The 18746-nt window shown below is 39.6% G+C and overlaps 1 protein-coding gene across 6 annotated transcripts in view; it reads left to right on the top strand.

The window, feature by feature from the left end:
* The window catches only part of EPS15L1 (epidermal growth factor receptor pathway substrate 15 like 1), a 216548-nt gene that overhangs the window by 27687 nt on the left and 170115 nt on the right, over positions 1 to 18746 (top strand). For 4 of the 6 annotated variants that reach the window (XM_061355856.1, XM_061355855.1, XM_061355860.1 and 1 more), the window contains 3 exons: positions 6893 to 7098; positions 11468 to 11588; positions 12053 to 16891. In XM_061355856.1, coding sequence (XP_061211840.1) covers positions 6893 to 7098; positions 11468 to 11588; positions 12053 to 12111 — 386 coding nt within the window. In that variant the 3' untranslated portion in view covers positions 12112 to 16891. Of the gene's footprint in view, positions 1 to 6892; positions 8065 to 11467; positions 11611 to 12052; positions 16892 to 18746 lie in introns of those variants that run through there. The other 2 variants (XR_009725840.1, XM_061355857.1) reach the window with 2 other exon arrangements.

Genomic DNA, 18746 nt, shown 5'->3' with positions numbered 1-18746 from the left:
TTGATCTGTTTGTTCTGAGCTCCTCTGATGTGCAACTGAATTTACAAACTGGCATTTCAGAGGTTAGAGGTTAACACCTCAGTGTTTGGGTGAAGGACTTCAGTTCCATTCTCACGTTGTTTTTATGTCTGGTAATGGTTTTGAAATGTCAGAATATTGGAAAAAGCCTTGAGAAGACAAAGGGAGTAACCAGCCTACCTTAAATTAGGAAGCATGATTCCAGCCCCTCAGAGATGCCTGGCCTGGGTGGAGCCCCAGAAGACCTCGGTGCAAGCACGAAGGTTTGCCCATCTGAGTGACTAGAAGTTGTTACAAGTTCACAGTAATGATGTTATTAATGGTAAATTTAACCAGCCAAGGTGTTTGGGGTCAGTATTTTTACCAGCTCACAGATGGCAACACTGCTCCGTGTGTTTTGCTGGCCCAGTGAAGTCAGAAAAAGCCCCTACTGAGTGAAGCAAAATCTGATCAAGTCCTATTTCTTTCATCTTGCCACTTGGCAGATAAAGAGAAATGATATCTGAACCTGTTGAGTGCTAAAAAGAAAAAGAGATCCTGGCATTAAGAGCTATTAAGATCTTCAGGATCTTAATATTTCATTGAACTAATCTGGAAGCTTTTAGCTCTGATGGATTTGTAATCCATCATCTACAGAAATAATAGTTTCCTAGTTTTGGATGGGGATCCTTTGCCCTTTCTTCACAAGTGTGGTTGCAGGAGAATATTGTTGTCAGCCCCAAAGAAGGCAGAAATGCAAGAAAAGTTAACAGCCAACTCACAGAGCACATTTCCATTCTGCTCATGGATCTTGGAAGGTCAATTTAAGATAGATTTGGCCACTGAAACGCTCAGAGTTAAGAATGTATATGAAGACAAGATACTCTGAAGGCAGTTTGACTTCAGAGCCTGAGTGAGTGGGTACTTGGTGGGGTATGCACACCCATTCCAGGCTTACCTGGACCAGGATTGCCTGACAAGGTTTTGAGTTAGATTCACTCTGGGATTTCTTTTGCACCCATTGTATTTTTGGATGCCTCTTACTACTATTGTGCCTGATTAGAGGCTTAATGCTGTCAGCTACCTCTCTGCTGGCGTGAATCTGGAGATGTTTGTACCAGCCCTGTTCTGCTGCTGTCTTCCTTTGTGTTTGATGCTTCCTCCTCCTGTATATCAATGATAAATATAGCTCTTTTTCGTATGTTACTTCTCTAAATTTAAGGCATTTTATGGTTTGACTGTTTTGACCATTTTAGATCTATTTTTCATCCATGGAACAGTGCAAGAGCACTATCAGTTCCCATTGTCCTCATCTTGGTAGTTTTCAGTGAGGGGGGGGGAAAGAAGCATAGATCTCTTCTACTTTTTGAGTTGGACTTGTGTTTGCCTATGCTGTGTCTTCAGTGTCTCAATTAGCTGAAAATGATCAGTTTGTTCAGTATTCTGCTTAAAAAACCATGCAAACCAAAGCCTGAGTCCTTTCTTGTGTGCATTTACTAATTCCTTTCTTGAAAGCAAATGTTGTCTTAGGAATTCTTAGTGTTTGAACACTGTGTTTTTGTGGCCATTCCTTTTGACTTGTCCAATGTCCCATGGATATGAATTTGCAGGGAAATTTGCTCTGTGTTTTTAATGAGGTTGTTTGAAGAAGAAAGAAGCCATGTTAGGTGTAATAGATGCCATCAAGAGTTGTGACCCAAAGAATTGTGTTGATAAGGAAAAAGGTCAAATCATTCCCTTGCATTTATTCACGTGGGCATATTCAAGTGTGTGTGTGTGTGGTCAATCCTTTGGGCTAGAGGAGAGTAGAAAGTTCTGCTCTTCATTCGTTGAGTGATCACAGGAGTGTTGTTTGTTTCTAACTGGTACCACACCTGTTTCCTTAGAGCTTCTTGGGTACCCGAGTTACTCACAAGTAGCTCAGTGCCTGTTTACCTTTAGTTTTTAACCTCAGCAGTAGCCGAGAGTGAAAAACTCACCCAAAAAGCTTGTGATGCACAGGAAAACATTCTTCTGACTATTTTTCATGCCTTCTAGCAGCCCTGACAGTTGCATTCGAACACAAGCAGCCCGTGTTGTGTAGGGTAAATGACTCATGGGTGGAGCACCTGCCCGGCCACCAACTAAAAATTCCATTCACGCTTTGATTGTGGTGTTTATGCTCATCTCTCACAGTTATTTCAGTAGCGATGGTTGAAAGGGGCTGTTCAGCAGCTGTTTCAGGACAGGTTGTTAGGCTGAAGGTACAACGATTTCTCACCTTTCAAGAAGTTTGTAGTTTTTAGAGTATTTCTCTTCAGCTCTGCTTTTCAGAGCTATGGGCTTGCTCAAGGTGCAGATCTTGCAAATATTAAGCAAAACCAGTTTTGAGGAGTTTTTGCATAGGAAAAATTCTTCCTTCTGTTACTAAAAGTGTAGTGATTTTGTGCAAAGGGCGTTATCACCAGACAGTTGAAATCCAGTGCAGAAATAGCCCCTGTTGAAGACAAAATACCTCTGAGTATTCTGTAGAAAACTGGCTTTAATGTTACTAACCTTCAAGCACATTTTGAAAACTAAGAGTATTTTTTCTGTAAGTTCCTTACAGTTCATGCAAGTTTTATTCCGCCTCAGTGGAAGAGCTGGATAATTTAATGGGATGGTGGAGAGCACACCGAGTAAGTTAGGAGTGATATATAAATTTGGTGAAATGACAAGAGGAAGATGTGCTGGGAGGCACCTTACAACACTGCACAGTCTCCAAAGCTTTTAGAGTAATACTTCCTCTGCCAGGTAGGCAGATGTGAGAGGTCAGAACCCTGGTATTGTATGTCCAAGTATAATCACAGGCATGGATTTAACTCACTCTAGCATTACTTATCAGATGTAGCACGATTCTGACTTCTTAAAGCACTTTTTCACTTCAGAGAGTTTCCTGGAAAGGAGTCCTTGTTCAGTGGAAGTCTGAAATCATGTCATCTCAATTCTGCCCTGTTTGCCTGTGAGCATGCTGAATGCAGGCTTCAGACAGCAAAACATGCTGCTTCCACTCATGCAGCAAGATCTGCTAAGCAGAAAGTTCGGACCATTGTTGAAACATAAAACACAGAGAAAAACTAAATGTTTCACTTCATTCTTTCATTGCCAATATCTTGCAATTTAGTAAGAGAAATTTATGTAATTGCATCTTATCAGTGAGATTATATTTGCCTTGAACTATAGATCTCAACCCTAAAGTTTTTGCTGTGGGGCATGAAATTAGATAAACCCTTCACATGGGTGGAGTTCACTCTTAAGTTAACAGCATTTGCTGTGGTAAACCATTTTGTACATCATCTCTTTTTGCTGAAGTGAGTCTTCGGTGTGGTTTGGGTGCACCACTTGGGTAACTGCTGAAACTGCTGTGGTTTCAGAATAGGACCTGTTTTGCTTTTTTCTGCACTTTTTTTCCCCTGAAACTATTAGTAGAAAAATCAAATAAGTAAGGGTTACAACTGTTCGCTTGCACTTTCATACCGCCATGCCTCCAAAACGATGAGCTTTAGTGTGTAAAAATGGAACATTTTCCAGTGAATATAAGATTAATGCAATCTCAGCCACTCCTAAGAGTATATTTTGCACTGTTACAATTTTACTGATGTCCTTCAGTTTTAATGTGTTTTGGGTATTTTTGCTTTGCATTATAGGGTCTGAAATACACATTCTAGACATGGGAATACGCCTCTGTGTACTTCAGTATCCACTTACTGCACTGGGAGATTCACGCTGGGTGTAACCCAGCAATGATGTCAGGAAGATCATTCTGGTGTCATTAGTACTAATTTGTGGCTAATAACTAAGTAAATTTGAACATCTGACTGAACCAAACAAACTTCTGCCAGGCCTCAAACCCATGTTTGCAGAGTGTAGCAGGAGAAAACAAACTGTAAGCAACGCTGAGAGTGTAGTAAAAGAGGGCTCGTAGAGGGTGCTGTCGTGAGTGCCAGGATTGGTGTATTCAGCATGGAGCATAGCCCTGAAAATTGCTCTGCAAAAAATAAACCTGATTTTATATTACACTTTTTCCCAAATAATAATAAAATTATAGCCCTCTTCTGTTCTTTAACATAGGAAAAAATGAAGAAAGTTGCATTTGGGATGTGAAAGGAAAATTTTCAACAGTATTAGCAGAAACTCTATGATTTGTGGTGACATTTCCTCTCCAGCGAAGTTATTCTTTGTGATCTGTGTGAAGATGAAGCAGGAGAAACCCCGATGCTCTGTGTGCGTCCTGAAACCACTAGGGGCTTTGTGCAAAAACATTAAACGGGCCACCTAGAAAAAAACAGGTTTGCTGAGCAAATACGTTGCAAGCCTTAGGCTTGTGTTAACAGTCACCAGTTCCACAAAGTGGTTTCAGCAGCAGCAGATTTAACCTAAGAAAAGAGCAGCTTAAAATGGGTTATTTTTGCCTCTATCAGTCAAAATTGGTTTGGTGCAATATAGGGAGAAGGAGACTAGGGGGAATTTGCTTGATAGTAACTGGCAGTAGTTACTGGAGAAAAATGTAGAGGGCTCTTGTGTTGCCTTGATAAATGCAGATACTCCGGTTCTCTTTGTCTTTTAAAGTAAGTTAAACTGAGTTGCTCTTTTTATCTGGAGAATTACATATAGAATACTGAGTTACTCATCCCTTACCAGGTTTGCTTAGTTCCCTGACAGTGCCTAGCTGTGATGAAAGGTGAGATCTCCTGGGGCTATGGTGATGGCAGGATGTAAAAGCAACACTTTCAGAGAACGAAATGTGGCCTCTGTTGATAGGAAAGGCAGCTTGAAACTCAGGTGAAGAAAGGTCCATGCTTGTGGGCAGAGCAAATGCTGCTGGTATTTCCTTTATGTTTTCTTACTTCTTTCCATCAATAACAAATCCCTGGTCTGATCTGCTGTCTTTAGAAGTCCCACATGTGGTTGCTAACATATATCCATGGATCGTTGCCACATCTGATACCCAGAATGGAGCATGTACTAAACCATGCAGAATAGTACTGGAGTGAACTTTTAAGGGATCTCATTTATCCTCCAGCTTCAAGGCAGCTAAACCAGTGTGATTTCTAGAACCTCCTGTACAGGATGATGGAATGCAACAAGTTCCCTAGGCAGTCTTGAGTATTCTTAACCTTTTAAAATGTTACAGATTGTCTAATGTAAATCTCTCTTGCTAAAATCTAAATCCATTAGTCTTTATCTTAATGGAAGACTTGCCTACAGGACTATGATCAGGTTCTCCTTGCATACTCTTTTAATGAACAAATCCAGTTATATCTCTTACTGTTTGTGTCTTTTCTACATCTCCCTCTATCTGCTTGTTCAGCTGTGCTCGCTTCACATCTTTCCTGAAGCACAGTGCCTGCCTTGGTCACTGCATTGCATCAGGAGCCTGGGTCTGGCATTAGCACTGCACAAATGAGCAGAGTCTGTGATTCCTTCAGCTCCCCTGTAAATCTGTGCCTGGCTGAGCTTGAGGAGTGTAAGCCCCTGCACACTGTGCACTAACCCTTAAGGGAGGTGTCACCAGCGGGGTGAGGAACCTGCTGTTGACAAGAGGGATGTGTGTTCAGCAAGTGCCAGGAAAGATGTTCCCTGGGATGGGAACTGGGATTTAATGGCAGGTGAAGGCAGGCTGCTGGGTAGATTATTTGTTTAGTGCAGGTTTGCTGATCCTTATTTCTCTTTGGCAAATGAGGATTTCCAGAGATTCAATCAACTATTATAAAGTTAATGAGCAACTACAAAAATACCTTCTTAAAAGCTATCAGGCTGTCTAACGCATGCCAAGTACATGCTCTGAAATATGGGGGTTCAACTCCCCATTTCTCTGCAGTCCTAGTATGTGTATCCTCATGTGAATAAATTACAAGATCCCTATTAAGTTACAGTTCAAATAATTGAACTTTTCAAAAAATATAGCCTTATCAATGCAATTAATGTATGTAACTCAGGTTATTATACAGGAAATCCTAAATATTTGTTTCCTTTAAAGTGTTTCTAGGTTTTTCTTTATCATTTGTTAAGTGCACACTATAATCAGGAGGGTTCATCCAGGGAGTATTTTCCCTGGAGGCTAGATTGTGTACTTGTCAGGTGCAGTCTTCTTTGATTGCTTGTTTGGGGTTGTTCTAATAGGAAAAGGCAAATGTACCTATATATCTCTTCAGTTGTTTGACCTAACAAAACAGTACTGTTCGCAAGGGGAATTAGAAATTAACCACTGAGTTTCTATTTCTAACCAACAAAATATACAGCCATTATTTATGAGCACATGCAGTCGTTCCTGTGATTTCATTTGCTGTTGGGGTGGAATGTAAGAACAAGCAGTCACCTGCAAAAGATGGGTTGTACGGCAAGCACCGCACAACAAGGTGATTTCTTAATCAGTCTCTTTTCCCTTGTACGTGTGGTGGAAGGATAAACCAGTTCCAGGATGTGTTCTGTAAAGTCATAGATAAGTTACTGTTTAATTCTAGTTAACATGATTAATTATTTATCTCTAGTGGTCTGTATTTTTAAGTATTTTGTCTTTTATATAATCCCAAATTTAAACTTGAAATATCTCTAATCCTGGAAAATGACCTAAAGTCATACTTGTCAAATTCTTCTGACCAAATGGCTTTATATTGGGTTTTATCATTTAAAATCTCAAAGGTATTAATATTGCAGTATCTATAAGTAAGATGATAAATCTATTTAAAACAACGGTTTGAGATGATTTACATTGAGAAATAAGTACCATTATATCTGCTTAAAATTTAAACCATCCCAGCAAGGATGGATGATGCTAGATTGTATCAGCACAGTTTCCTATTTAAGGGCTTGCATTGGCCATGGTAAGTAACTTCTCTTTTTCTCCTTTTGTTTGTTTTTTTCCTAAACTTTCCAGGTAAAAGTACTCCTGTAAGCCACCTTGGGTCTTCAGATTTTCCCAAGCCCCATGATCCATTCCAGCCATTTGGGGCTGACAGCAGTGACCCGTTTCAAAGTAAAAAGGGGTTTGGGGACCCATTTAGTGGAAAAGATCCATTTGCTCCCTCCTCTTCAAGTAAAACTTCTAAAGACTCTTCCTTGGGGTTTGCAGACTTCAGCTCTGTAAGTTAAGTTCATTGTCTCTGAGCAAACCACTTTCTGCTCTGCTTGCAGCAATCTATTGGGGTTTTGTTTTAACTGCAAACCTACTGTTCACTGGCTTCTGTCTTTTAGTACCTTCATGCTGTCCTCATTGTTTTTGTATTAATATTTCTGTAATAAAAAGGCATTATTTCAATAAAAACCAAGAAGTTTCATACTAAATTTTAAAGGGTTTACTTGCATTTAAATTATTTTAGTACAGTGTGCCTTTACTCACAAATTCTTTGTAGCAGAATCTGTGTATTGTTTTTGTTGCATGGAGGCTATTTTGTAAACTGAGTTTTGGGAGCCAATGATGTAAAGGTTCAAAACCAATTGTTGAAAACATTTCTATAGTGATTTCACCATATCCTGGGAAGCAAATCCTGAAAGGGAAAGGTTCCATTAAAGTATTTGTAATTGTTTGTGAAAAAAGTTCTGACAATCCTGTCACAATGTTTGCTGTATATGATGGAATGTGGTCATAAAGATGCATATCCAAGACAGAGATTGAAAAGTTAGCTGTTGGAGTTTGTTCCCATTACTGATATTGTAGAAAAGCCCTTGTTAGAGAAAGAAAACAAAATTGTTTTGAAGAACCAATACAGAAACATCCATCCTGTATTCTAAAAGACACTGTGAGAAGGTTTGAAAGCAAAGCCAAGTACCCATTCATTAAAAAACATCAGGCTTTGTTTTCAGTGCTGGCAGGTTGGAAATCACTGTAAATGTAGTCCTAGTGTGGTTCTTACTGCTTCCATGAGTAGATAGAAACCTGTTCCATCCACAGCCTCAGTCTTCTTCCTCCTTTCATGTATTTTTGTTCTGTCACATTGCCATGCAGTAAAATTGCCAACGTAATCTGTTACTTAACTCTGATGAGCACGGTTCAGTGTTCAACAAGTGGAGGTCTTCAAACTGAATCTTTCAGGTTGCTTATTTTTAATGGTTCCCCCCCCCCCCCCGTTATTAGTTAATAGTAAATGTGTTATCACTTTCCTATTTGATATTGTTAGATGAGGTCATCTGTGCATACTTTTAGCTGACCTCAGTGCTTTAATTTATCTATGATACTGAAAACGTCAAAGTTCAAGATACTCTGTATGCTTTACCACAATTAGTACTAGCCTGTTGAATTTGCACAGTTAGATTCTGTGATTGTATACAAAATGGTGACATTCTTAATAAAAATAAGACACAAAACTTGCTTTATCTGAAATTTCTTGAACATCTAATTTCTTCCTTCAATGAAAGACAAATAATGGAATGACTGTTACCCAGCTCATGTTGGCTTCCTTTACAGACTGCATTTCTTAAGTTAAAAGTGTGGCTTACACTGGCTGATTGCATTAAATGATTAACCAAAATCACTGATCCCCATCCCAGCGGGTGCTCTAGTGTGAAATTTGCTGTGCCATCAGGTTTTCTGGAGATGAGATTAACTTTAGAAGATAAGGGAAAAATAGGAAAAATGAGATCTTGAGCAGTAGCCACTTAGAATTACTGTTAAGTGGCACTTCATTACATGAATTTGACTGGGGACTTGATCCCTGTTCTTTGCAGTTTGTTGGGAGTTCGCTTGCTTGTAACACAATTATGTTGCTGCACTTGATAATTCCTAATCCTTCTGTATGAAGCCTTAATTGTACCAGTTACCTTGTAATCAGCAAGAATATTGCGCTGCTCTTTGCCTGACGTTTGGGGAACTTTGTTCATAATGGAAATTCAAAGCGATTTGACTGACAGAAGGCTTTTTGACACAAAGTTTAAGGCCATGGAATCTGAGAACAGAATCAGAGAATCACGTAGGTTTGATTTTTTTACTTGAAATTCTTTAGCACAGAAGTAACATGAGAGCCTTCACTTGCTTCGAGTAGCACTCTAGAAAATCTGGTGCTTTTTTTCTGAGACTCTGGCGAATTCATGCTCTCCACAGTTTAAGTATATTCTCGTGGCATTAAATACGGCTCTTTGTTAAAAAACAAAGCCTTTTGGTAGCTCATATTTCAGGTATTTCTGGGTTCCAGCTTCAGTTTACAGAACAACAAGAAAAGCAATCTTCCTGCCAACAGAAACAGAGCACTTAGAACTAAACTTAATTTTCTCTTTAATATAAGCTGGTGATTTAGTACACACGAGTCAGTGCAGCTTTTGGGTATTTGATCAGTTTCTCTGTACTCTGCTCTTTTCCTCCTTTATGCTTGGGTCTGACTGAACTTCCAAAGAAAGAAAAGGGATTTCAGTGAAATGACAGTTATATGAGATATATTTACAGACTTCTTAAAGCCTGGATATATGCAAACCAATTGTTATTGTATTGAATGACTTGTAATTCGGTTACATTGCCTTTTTATAGGCACTGTTGGGTATTTTGCTATCTGGTGGTCGGAGTTATGCTCCTGAAAAGTTTCCTTTATGCCTTTCTGCCAGCCATTTGTAACAAGGCACATCCAGATTTGTTGCCAGTGAATCACCTATTTTGCCTTTTTTTACTCAGCACTTTTAACCACAAAAAATATACAATAAGCAAGTCACAATTGGGACTTTCATAAGCTTTGGAAGATTTATCTTAAGATGGAAGCTATATGAGTAAGACTGTTTTCTCAGCAGAGGGTTTGACCAAAGCTGGTTGTATTTCAGAAAGAGTAACTGTTATTCTTCATCCCAGCTAATGTGATCTTTTTGAATTACTGGAATGAGCAGAGAAGCCCTTTTTCCATTTGAGTCTGCCTGTACTGTATCTTGAACAAAACTAATCTATTTAAAATCTCTGGGAGCTTTTAAATCTCAGCTTTCAGCTGACATGATTTAAATCACTTTAAAAGTCAAATATGGTAAAATGCATGGCACTTCTGTTGTATTTCAGTAGCATTGGATACAAAGGTCCACATCTAAGTTTTGATGTTGATGAAAGCAGAAGTAATCTTGAAAGTAATTTTAAAATACCTTTTTTCCTCCCCTTTTCTTTCATCAAATCACGTGAAAGATCATAATAAGGGAAATAAACTGAGGAATTGGGGGCATCCCGAAGCACGTAGAGAAAGCAGAATGTAAATTACGAGTAAACAAGAATTGGACTTGGGTTGAAAAAAATTGAGATGGGTACATTTATTGAAAAACACAAATTATAGATCCAATGCAGAGTGGAAAAGGCAGGGCTGGGCTCATTGCATAGTGTAGATGTAGCCAGGCATAGGTCTAGCACCGTGTGTTTCAAGCTTGTTGGGGAAGGTGTTGCCCAGTCAGGTAGCGAACGGGTGCATTTTGCTGCCTCTAGAACTACTGTGTTGTGGCCCGCAGGACAATTTGTGCAGTATGCATCCAGCTGCAACTGAACCTACAAATTCCATGGTTTTCTCATCCCCCCTAAAAAAAACTCAAATAACATGTTTTCCCGACCATTTCAAGAAAAGATAGGCCAAAGCAAATGTTAGAAGTGGGCTGTAATGCAAGCGCTTGCATGCAGCTGCAAGCGTTTCTGTGCCCGTCACCCTCTTCAGCCAATGCTAAAATTAAACAGTCATGGATTATATTTGAGTTTGAAATTGTTGTGATTTCAAGACAATATTGTCATTTTTTCGTGCAAAAAGCTCAACCAAGCAGACTTTTTTTGCATGCTCCATTGGTAAATCCTGAGATGTAACTTTGGAATAGTTTTGCTGCAGTGCACTGATGTGTTTGGGGCAGCTCAAACAGGCTTGGATGCTGCGTGTTAAAGTATGTTCTGTTTTCTTGGTGTTTTCTGCTGAAGTACATTTGATTCTCTTACGTTATTTCTTGCTGGAAAAAACTCTGCATGGATTTTATGTCCAGTAAGAGAAGCACTTGTTGTAACTTTGGAGTTGGTGATGAAGCTTCCCACAAATCAGCAGTCTCCAGAGTCATTATTAAAACCCGTCACCCTTAGAGGAAACACTACAAGAAAACTCTCTGCAGAGGAGTTGCACAAGAGTAAATAACTCTTGGTTTTACCAGCTATTTACTATTCTTAAAAATGAATGTAGGTTGCTCTGCTCCCAAACCACTAACTTGCTTTTTTTGTGTTTGTGGGGTTTTTGTTTGGCTCCAGTCCCCTGGCCATTTTCATACACAGCTGAGACATGGATGCAGGGACGTGCAGCCCAGATGGGTTAGTTTCCTGGTGGGAGGAGGAAGAAATTAAGGAAATAAATTAAAGGATGAAATGAGGACATCAGTGAGTGAATTTTTATCTCAATTCAGAAGAGCTACCCTAAGACAGCTTGGTAGACGTGATTCATATATTTAATAAGTGTGATTCATTGTGTTTTTCACATAATTTCTTCTAGCTTTTGGTAACTTCATTAATTTGTTTCCCATTTTCATTTTTTAGTTTGGAAATGAAGAACAGCAGCTGGCCTGGGCAAAGCGTGAGAGTGAAAAAGCAGAGCAAGAAAGACTAGCTCGATTGCGGAGACAAGAGCAAGAAGACCTTGAGTTGGCTATTGCACTCAGTAAGGCTGATATGCCAAACTCTTAAGTAGCGGTTCTTTGGCTCCACCCTGTCCGAGTGAAACCTTTAAACGTGGCTTTTATAAAAATACTAAGTTCTTGGTTTATGTTGTAAGAATAATTCTAGTCACCTTCAACTCTAAACGAGACTGGCTGGTTATGTCAGACTGGGCTCTGTGGCTTTTCAAGTGCATCATATGCAGGAAACACTGTATAAGCTGTATTATATGTTCTAGATAAAACTTACTGCTTGTAAGAAATGTAATGTATGATCCTAAGATACTGAAAGCAAAGTTTCCTTATCTGGAAGACGATGTTGCGTATAGTGAGCTGCAGCTTGTGAATCTGGCTTTATATTACCTGAATTCCACTGGGGCTCTGAGGCTGCAGTGTGAATTTCAATGAAAATGTCATCAAATTACAATATCTATAGAATTAACTTTCACTTGTTACATTTATTTAACAGTTCCTGGTAGGTTAATCTGTATGTCATCTGCATCATCTGTGTTGAAGTCTTCAGCATAAATTCACTATTAGATGGTCCCTTTTTACCCAGGAGATGAGGCTTTTACAAAAGAATCTGGCCATTTATATCTGGTGGATACAGACATGGTGAACTGTGTAAAATGTTATGAATTTCTATCAGTGAGAAGTTCTTCTAATTTAAACATTAGTTTGCATTGAGTTGCAATAATTGTGTGTGACGTTGTAAGAGAGGGAGTTAATTCAGTTGTAAATTGGACAGAGAATTCGGCAATTAAATCATTAGGTAAAATCTTGCTTTATCTCATAAGCAATTGAGATTGTGATACAAGTTTGAGGGCTGCTTTCATTTAAACCCAAGCAATGGAAAACTTACCAAGTCTGAGCAGTGTTCATCCCTGCAACTCGTTTTACTCTCTTTTGCTCCAACTGCCAGAACATAGACCGTATGATTTGTGGTGCCTGAGCGTGTGAGACAGTCCCTACCTCTGTTTCTTTATTTCCACCTACCTTACAGTATGGGGTTACAGATCAAACATCATTTAGCTGAAGGAAGGCCAAGTTGAAACAGATTTTATTTGCCAAATACATGTTCATACCTAAGTTATAGAAGGTACTGGTGGACTAGATTGGCTTTAAAACACAGCTTGCAATAAGTAAGTCCGAGTAGGAACAGATTTTATATATACCTGTAGAACTTAATACTTCCACCTGGTAAGGATAACACAGAACGTGTTTTACGTGTCATGTCTTTAAGATAAGTCTGTGAATTATTTACTTACTAAAAATGCCTTTTCTGATGACAGGAACTCGATCACTTCAGTTGTCTTTGCCTTGGACTCTCATGTTTAAATAGAGTAGGCAAGTCTTTCCTATCCTTGGCTCTGTAGGAATCCAGAGCATAACATTCTGTGGTTTTATTGATGCAGCCCTTAAAATGAAAATGTGGTATTCCTTCATCATCTTTAATGTATTTCTATTCTTACGTCCTTGCTTCCTTTCATTTTTCATACTACACTGATAGTGCCTGTTCACTGAATGAAAACAGTCTTTCCCCATTCTGTTGTAATGGCCTTATGTTGGATGCTTTCCTTAGAGATAAGAATCTGATTAGATTCATTTTAATCTTCTTAGTAGTTTTCAGCTCTGAAATGCAGCTAAGATGTGGCATTTGTCATCCCCGGTATTAGTGAGTAGGTGTATGGGTGAGTGTGTGTGTGCGTACACACGTGCGCATCCATCCATTCATGTGTGCAGCAATATACCTGACAAAACTGAACCCTTGTATCTCAAAATGCAGTTTTAGGAGTCACAATTCCCTGTTTGCTTTGTGTGCAGTGATATTGCAAGTAACACGAATCATTAATTCCCCTCAGAAGGGGAGAAGATGCATTCTAGTATCAAACCCAACCACATAAAGCTCTTGAATTCTCTCTTGTTAGTGACCCCCGTGGAATGCAGTAGAAGGTATTTCTGATTTCACAGACCCTGATTTGAAATCCCTTCCCATTGTAATGTTTCTCCAAGCTATGTTAGATTAAGTGATCAGGCATACTAAAATGTCAACAACTTCTCTTTTCTGCTGGTGTACAGGACTTGAGGTCTCTCAGAGCAAACTTGGGCCTGTCTGTAGTTAACGTGAGATAAAACTCTTGCTATGAATGAGCAATTTTCCACATGGAATGGCTGCAGGCTTCTCAGTGATCAGATTGTATCCATGTGTAAGATTCTCCTTTTCCTGTTCATTTGGGCCGAAGTCTTTGTGGTGTCTCTTCTGCTACAATAAACCCCCATTCACATGTAGTGCCTTTTTAGAAAGGAAAATCACTTTTGGACTACTGCTTGGATGAGGTCACTCCAGTGGGACAGGGTGGATGAGCTCAATAGCTTGATTCACCTCCTGAGTTATGTACCATAACAAGACTTTCTGCTACTTTGTCAGTGCTCTGAAATACTGTAATTTATAATGCTTCTAAGGCAGTGAGTCGGTGTTTTGAAGCTGTTCAGCAGGAAGCCAGAAATGTGAATTAACCTAGCATTCCATATAGTGTTAGAACTAATTACTCATTTTCCTATTTCCTTATTGACTCATTCTTCATGTTTGCTTGGACAGTAATAGAAGCTCAAGCAAATGAACAAGGACAGAACGTGTTCTCTGTACACAGTGTGTTAGATTTAGTAACCTTAGGTTTCCTGAAACACTCTTGATTCCAATTTTTAGACACTGCAGTAGAAGACAACTTAGCTGTGATTTCTCCCCATTCTATTTAATACAATTTTCCATGCAAAAAGGAGCATTACCCACATTCTTCCCTTATGCTTGTAACTCCGTGCTTTGTATAATACCTGCACTTGTTCTTCTAAGACAAAACTTTAACACAAGACATTGATCATCATCTTCCTTCAGAACAGTGAAATTTAAAGCACAAATAGGCCTATTGCCATTTGGGCAGAGAAAATATGTACAGTGCAAGATACAGAAAATGTGAGTATACACAATGCATATACAGTGTACATTGAGATCCATATTATTTGTGTCTATGTGTGTACATATATATATAGTGTATTGTATAATATAATAATAGTGTGTGTATATACTATATAAGTCCACATACTATGTCTAGTATAGAGTTACTTGTGCTGTACATAAGATGTGTATATACAATGAATATGTAGAATATGCATATATATTCTATATATTAAAGCTTGTGTGTATGTATGTATTCTGTAAGCAGAGGTGGATAAGAAATGGAATTTTTACAGGAAGGCAGATTAGATCGTGGCTCTTAGAATTTCAAAGTTCTGGTGAAAGAAGGAAAGAAAAAAGGCAAAATGACTGCTTCTGATGAGTTTGTTTCATGATTACTTTCACTGGCATGAGAAACTGTGTTCAGGAGCTGTGCCAAGTGGAGAGAGAAACCTGGCAGAAGGTCAGTGTCATCTGCACTGGGTGTGATTTCCCATTCTTTTGAGATTTCAAGTGTCTTTTTGAAAAGGCTCCATTTCTGATCTTCTTGCATGGGATGGTCATGTCAGCTTTTCTTTTTTCGCTAGGCTGAGGCAATGGTTTTTCTCCTACATTTGCTTTTGGTTTCACTTTTCTCTCTCTTTTCCCCTTTTTCTAAAAAACCATTTTTAGGGAGCTATTCCCATAGCTCCATACCCCCCAGACAGTCACACACTGAGGTGGAAAACATGTTTTCCTTGCTTCATTCTAGTTATACAGGTTGCACGTAATTGTCATCTGGATTTCAGCTCTGGTTTTCCTCCTTTTCCACCTAAGCTTTTACTTCAGGAGGAATGACTATCCAATGCATTCTTGGCTTTGAGGAAAGAATGGAGGTGATTCTGCTCGAATAAGTTATGAGACTCTGTGGTGCATTGAGCAATCACTATGAGTTTAGTAGGCTTTTATAGTGGCACATGTGTGTTTTATGCAGAGTATCGTCACTGCTGGAATGACTCATGGAAAACCATGAATTGCACCCAGCGCCGAGGCACAACAGTTAAAACAGGAAAGGCAGACAATGATTCACGTTGAACCTCCGCATGCAAACCTTGCATGTAGGACACAGGTATTGAATTACCCACATTAGCCTTTATAGACCAGTATGCTCACACTGGCCTCGAGTGGTTTCCCTATGTTATATTCAGATAGGCTTGTTGTAAAACATACCAGTCATTCTGCAATAAAAGCAGATGCTCATAAAGCAGTGCTTCAACAGCAATGCTCTGTGAAGTATTTTTATACTGGCAAGTTTTTCCTTATGAAATCTCTGCCCTATGCGGATCATCAGTCCTTACTCTCTTCAGTTTCGTGTGCTGCGCTTTCCAAGCGTAGGAAATTCCAAGCTGTATCCTGCTGCAGAACCTTCTCTTTTCCTAATTCCTGCCTGTGAAATGTGTTGTCAGGAGTTTTGTAGAAATCCTTTTGTCATCTTAATGCTCAAAGATAATGCACTTTTCTTGATTCTTCTTCTAATCCTTTTTGGGTTACTATTTCTTCCGTAGTGTTTCTCCATTGAGAAGAGTATTTATTCTGTAGAACCGAGGCCCAAGGGATTTTGGTCCAAGTAGGATTGTTGCTTTCGCTCACGTAAGAGTTTGATTTCTCCCTCCTCCTGCATTTTATTCCTCCCTCTCAGGAATTTCATTTCTGTTTAATCCTCGCTTGGAGTTGGAACTCTGTTAAAGTGAATTGATCTGAGCTAATAATGATCTAATTCAAATCCCTTTCCACACTGATGGAACAGCTGAGTTTCTGTTGTGTGTCAACTGTTGCATCTCTGTAGCCTTCACAACAATCACCTTAGGAAAGGAATTTTGCCTGGAGTATAGTGGAATCATAGAAGATTTATTTTTAGAGGAAATATGTTAACTTTTATTCATCGACACACCTGTTTTATCAGTTGATATACTGCTCTTTTTACTTGAAAGTTTTATAAATAAAGGCTAATTTGTTATAAAATGGAACTTTTGCCAACTTCTGCCTTCCCCTTTAAGTTTTCACTTCAAAAGGAAAACTCCTAGTGACTATGGTTCCTTCTGTTGCAATTAGAAAGTGATCTTCTGGTGTCCCTTGTAATATGACATTCTTTAGTCTGACCTAAAAAAAGGTGGAAACACAAAGGGGAAACGGCGATGCTGACCTAAATTTGACTAATCTCTCCAAATATGTACATTGTTGTAGCTATATTTCTCTTTCAAATATTGTAACAAACTGAAAGGTATTTTAGTTTTAACCCATCTCATGTGTTTATTGTTTAATATAATAAGAGAAATGTTATTGTTTAATATAATAAATGAGAAGTTACTTTTTGGAGCTCGGAGACTTTGGCAATCTTTCTTTTCTTTGCTTTTGTCTCAGACTGGTGAGTCTTGCTGTGACCAACTGCTTGTTTCCTTCTGGCCGGTAGCCTCCGCGCCCTGTTTTCCCTTCTCTCCTTCCCCTTCTTCCTCATCCCGGCCCCATTTGGGCTGTAGAGACCAGTCAGAAAATCCAACGCCGCACCCTTTCCAAAACAACTCGTGTGCCGCAATGCTGAACATCCCGGCGAGTTATCCTGGGAGGGGTTTGGGACATCACCGGAGACAAAACCTGGCTGCTCGCTGGAAAAACACACCTCCCTATCATCCCATTGGACATCATTGACTCATTATTCTCCCAGCTGTTTATTTCCTCTGCCTCTGCACATGTTGGCATGGGTAACGACCCATTGCCAAGGCAGGTTTCTCTCGAAATTGCTCTCCAGCAGTATTTTTAGTGTGCTGACATTTTGAAGCCAGGAGCTGACTGTGGTGTGGCATGGACTTGCATGACTTCCTCCCCAGCTACTCTCTTCCCTTGCAAAACAGGGGGCTGCAGAGCCAGGTTTTGCTCCCGCTCCAGGTTTTGGAGTCTGACATACATAAAGTTCATCCTTCCACTGTCACAGATGCTTGGCTAATCTGCATTGTCCCTGCTTACTCTAAAAGGACTCCCTGTACGTAGAGGCCAGGAGGCTCTTCATTGGGAAGGGAAGGAGAACATAGACATCCTGCTCAAGAAGAAACCCCTGCAAGGGGAAATTTGAACATGCAGGAGCTCAAAGCTACAAGCTTATCTGTTAAACCTCAGAAACAAACGTAGCACTCGTTGACTGCCTAAATATGACCCAAAGCCAACTTGTGTTGTGCAAGTCTGAGCTCACGGATCCCTTCCTGCCATCCCTACCACTGAAACTGGAGTCATGGTTTTCCTAGGAAGACACCACTGGGAGAAAGCTGCTGAATCTCCCGTCTGCTGTACGTGACCATCGCTTCAGTCACTGCACGTCTTTCACCTCCTGCCTGGTTAGCATTCCTTTTAATGTAATGGCCACAGTTAAAGCTGTTTATTGGTGCTGATACAGCAGCACTCACAGCTCCTATTGCCGTCCTTACCGATGAAGCCTCATGATGCTCTTTGCCAGCTGCAAACACACTTCTGCTGTTTAACCTCCCATAAATGTTGTTCTCAATCACAGCTTTTCAGAAGGAAACTGTCCAGAAGAACAAAGCCCTGTGTGCTCTCTGCCCATCCCTTTCACCTGCAGGCAGGGCACCCAGGCATCCTACATCCTTTATTGTGCGAGTGCTTGTGATGTAAAGTCATTAATATATCAAAACCTGGTGTAAAGAAAGGGGTTGTTGGGATTTGGGGATTGTTTGGTGTTTTGTTTAAGCCTTGAACTCAATAGCTTCTCACCTAACACATTAAAAGTCACAGGGGCTGTTCAGTGTGATATTCCAGGTATTTCCTGATGACATAATGCTAGCTGAGAACTCCAGGAATGCTCAGAGCTGTAAGAAGTGCAAGAAGCCAAAGGAAAAGTGATTTAAAGGGATCCTGTATCTAATTATAAACCTGTAACAGGTAAGTTCATCTGCAATTTCTGTATTGCTGAATTTATGCTTACTACAAAGGGCAGAATACTTCTGATTTGCTCCAAGGAGTTATAATTGAAGCAGGTAAAGAAGCAGGTAACTAATGTTAACTGTGGTAAAAGAGTAAATGAAAACCTTGTTGCTCCTGCTCTCCCTGTGCTTGGAAAGGTGGTTTTAGTAAAAGTGAATTCGTCTTCATTACATTAAGCATTGCACATGACTCATTTTTTGTGTCTACATAAAATACTGTAAGATCAAATAATTGTGGCTGA

This window comes from Neopsephotus bourkii, unplaced genomic scaffold (assembly GCF_033783945.1).
Source record: "Neopsephotus bourkii isolate Nb327-2 ecotype Australia unplaced genomic scaffold, CSIRO-AGI_Nbou_v1 NB_838, whole genome shotgun sequence".
NCBI lineage: Eukaryota > Metazoa > Chordata > Aves > Psittaciformes > Psittacidae > Neopsephotus > Neopsephotus bourkii.
This window is presented reverse-complemented; position numbering and strand designations above follow the sequence as displayed.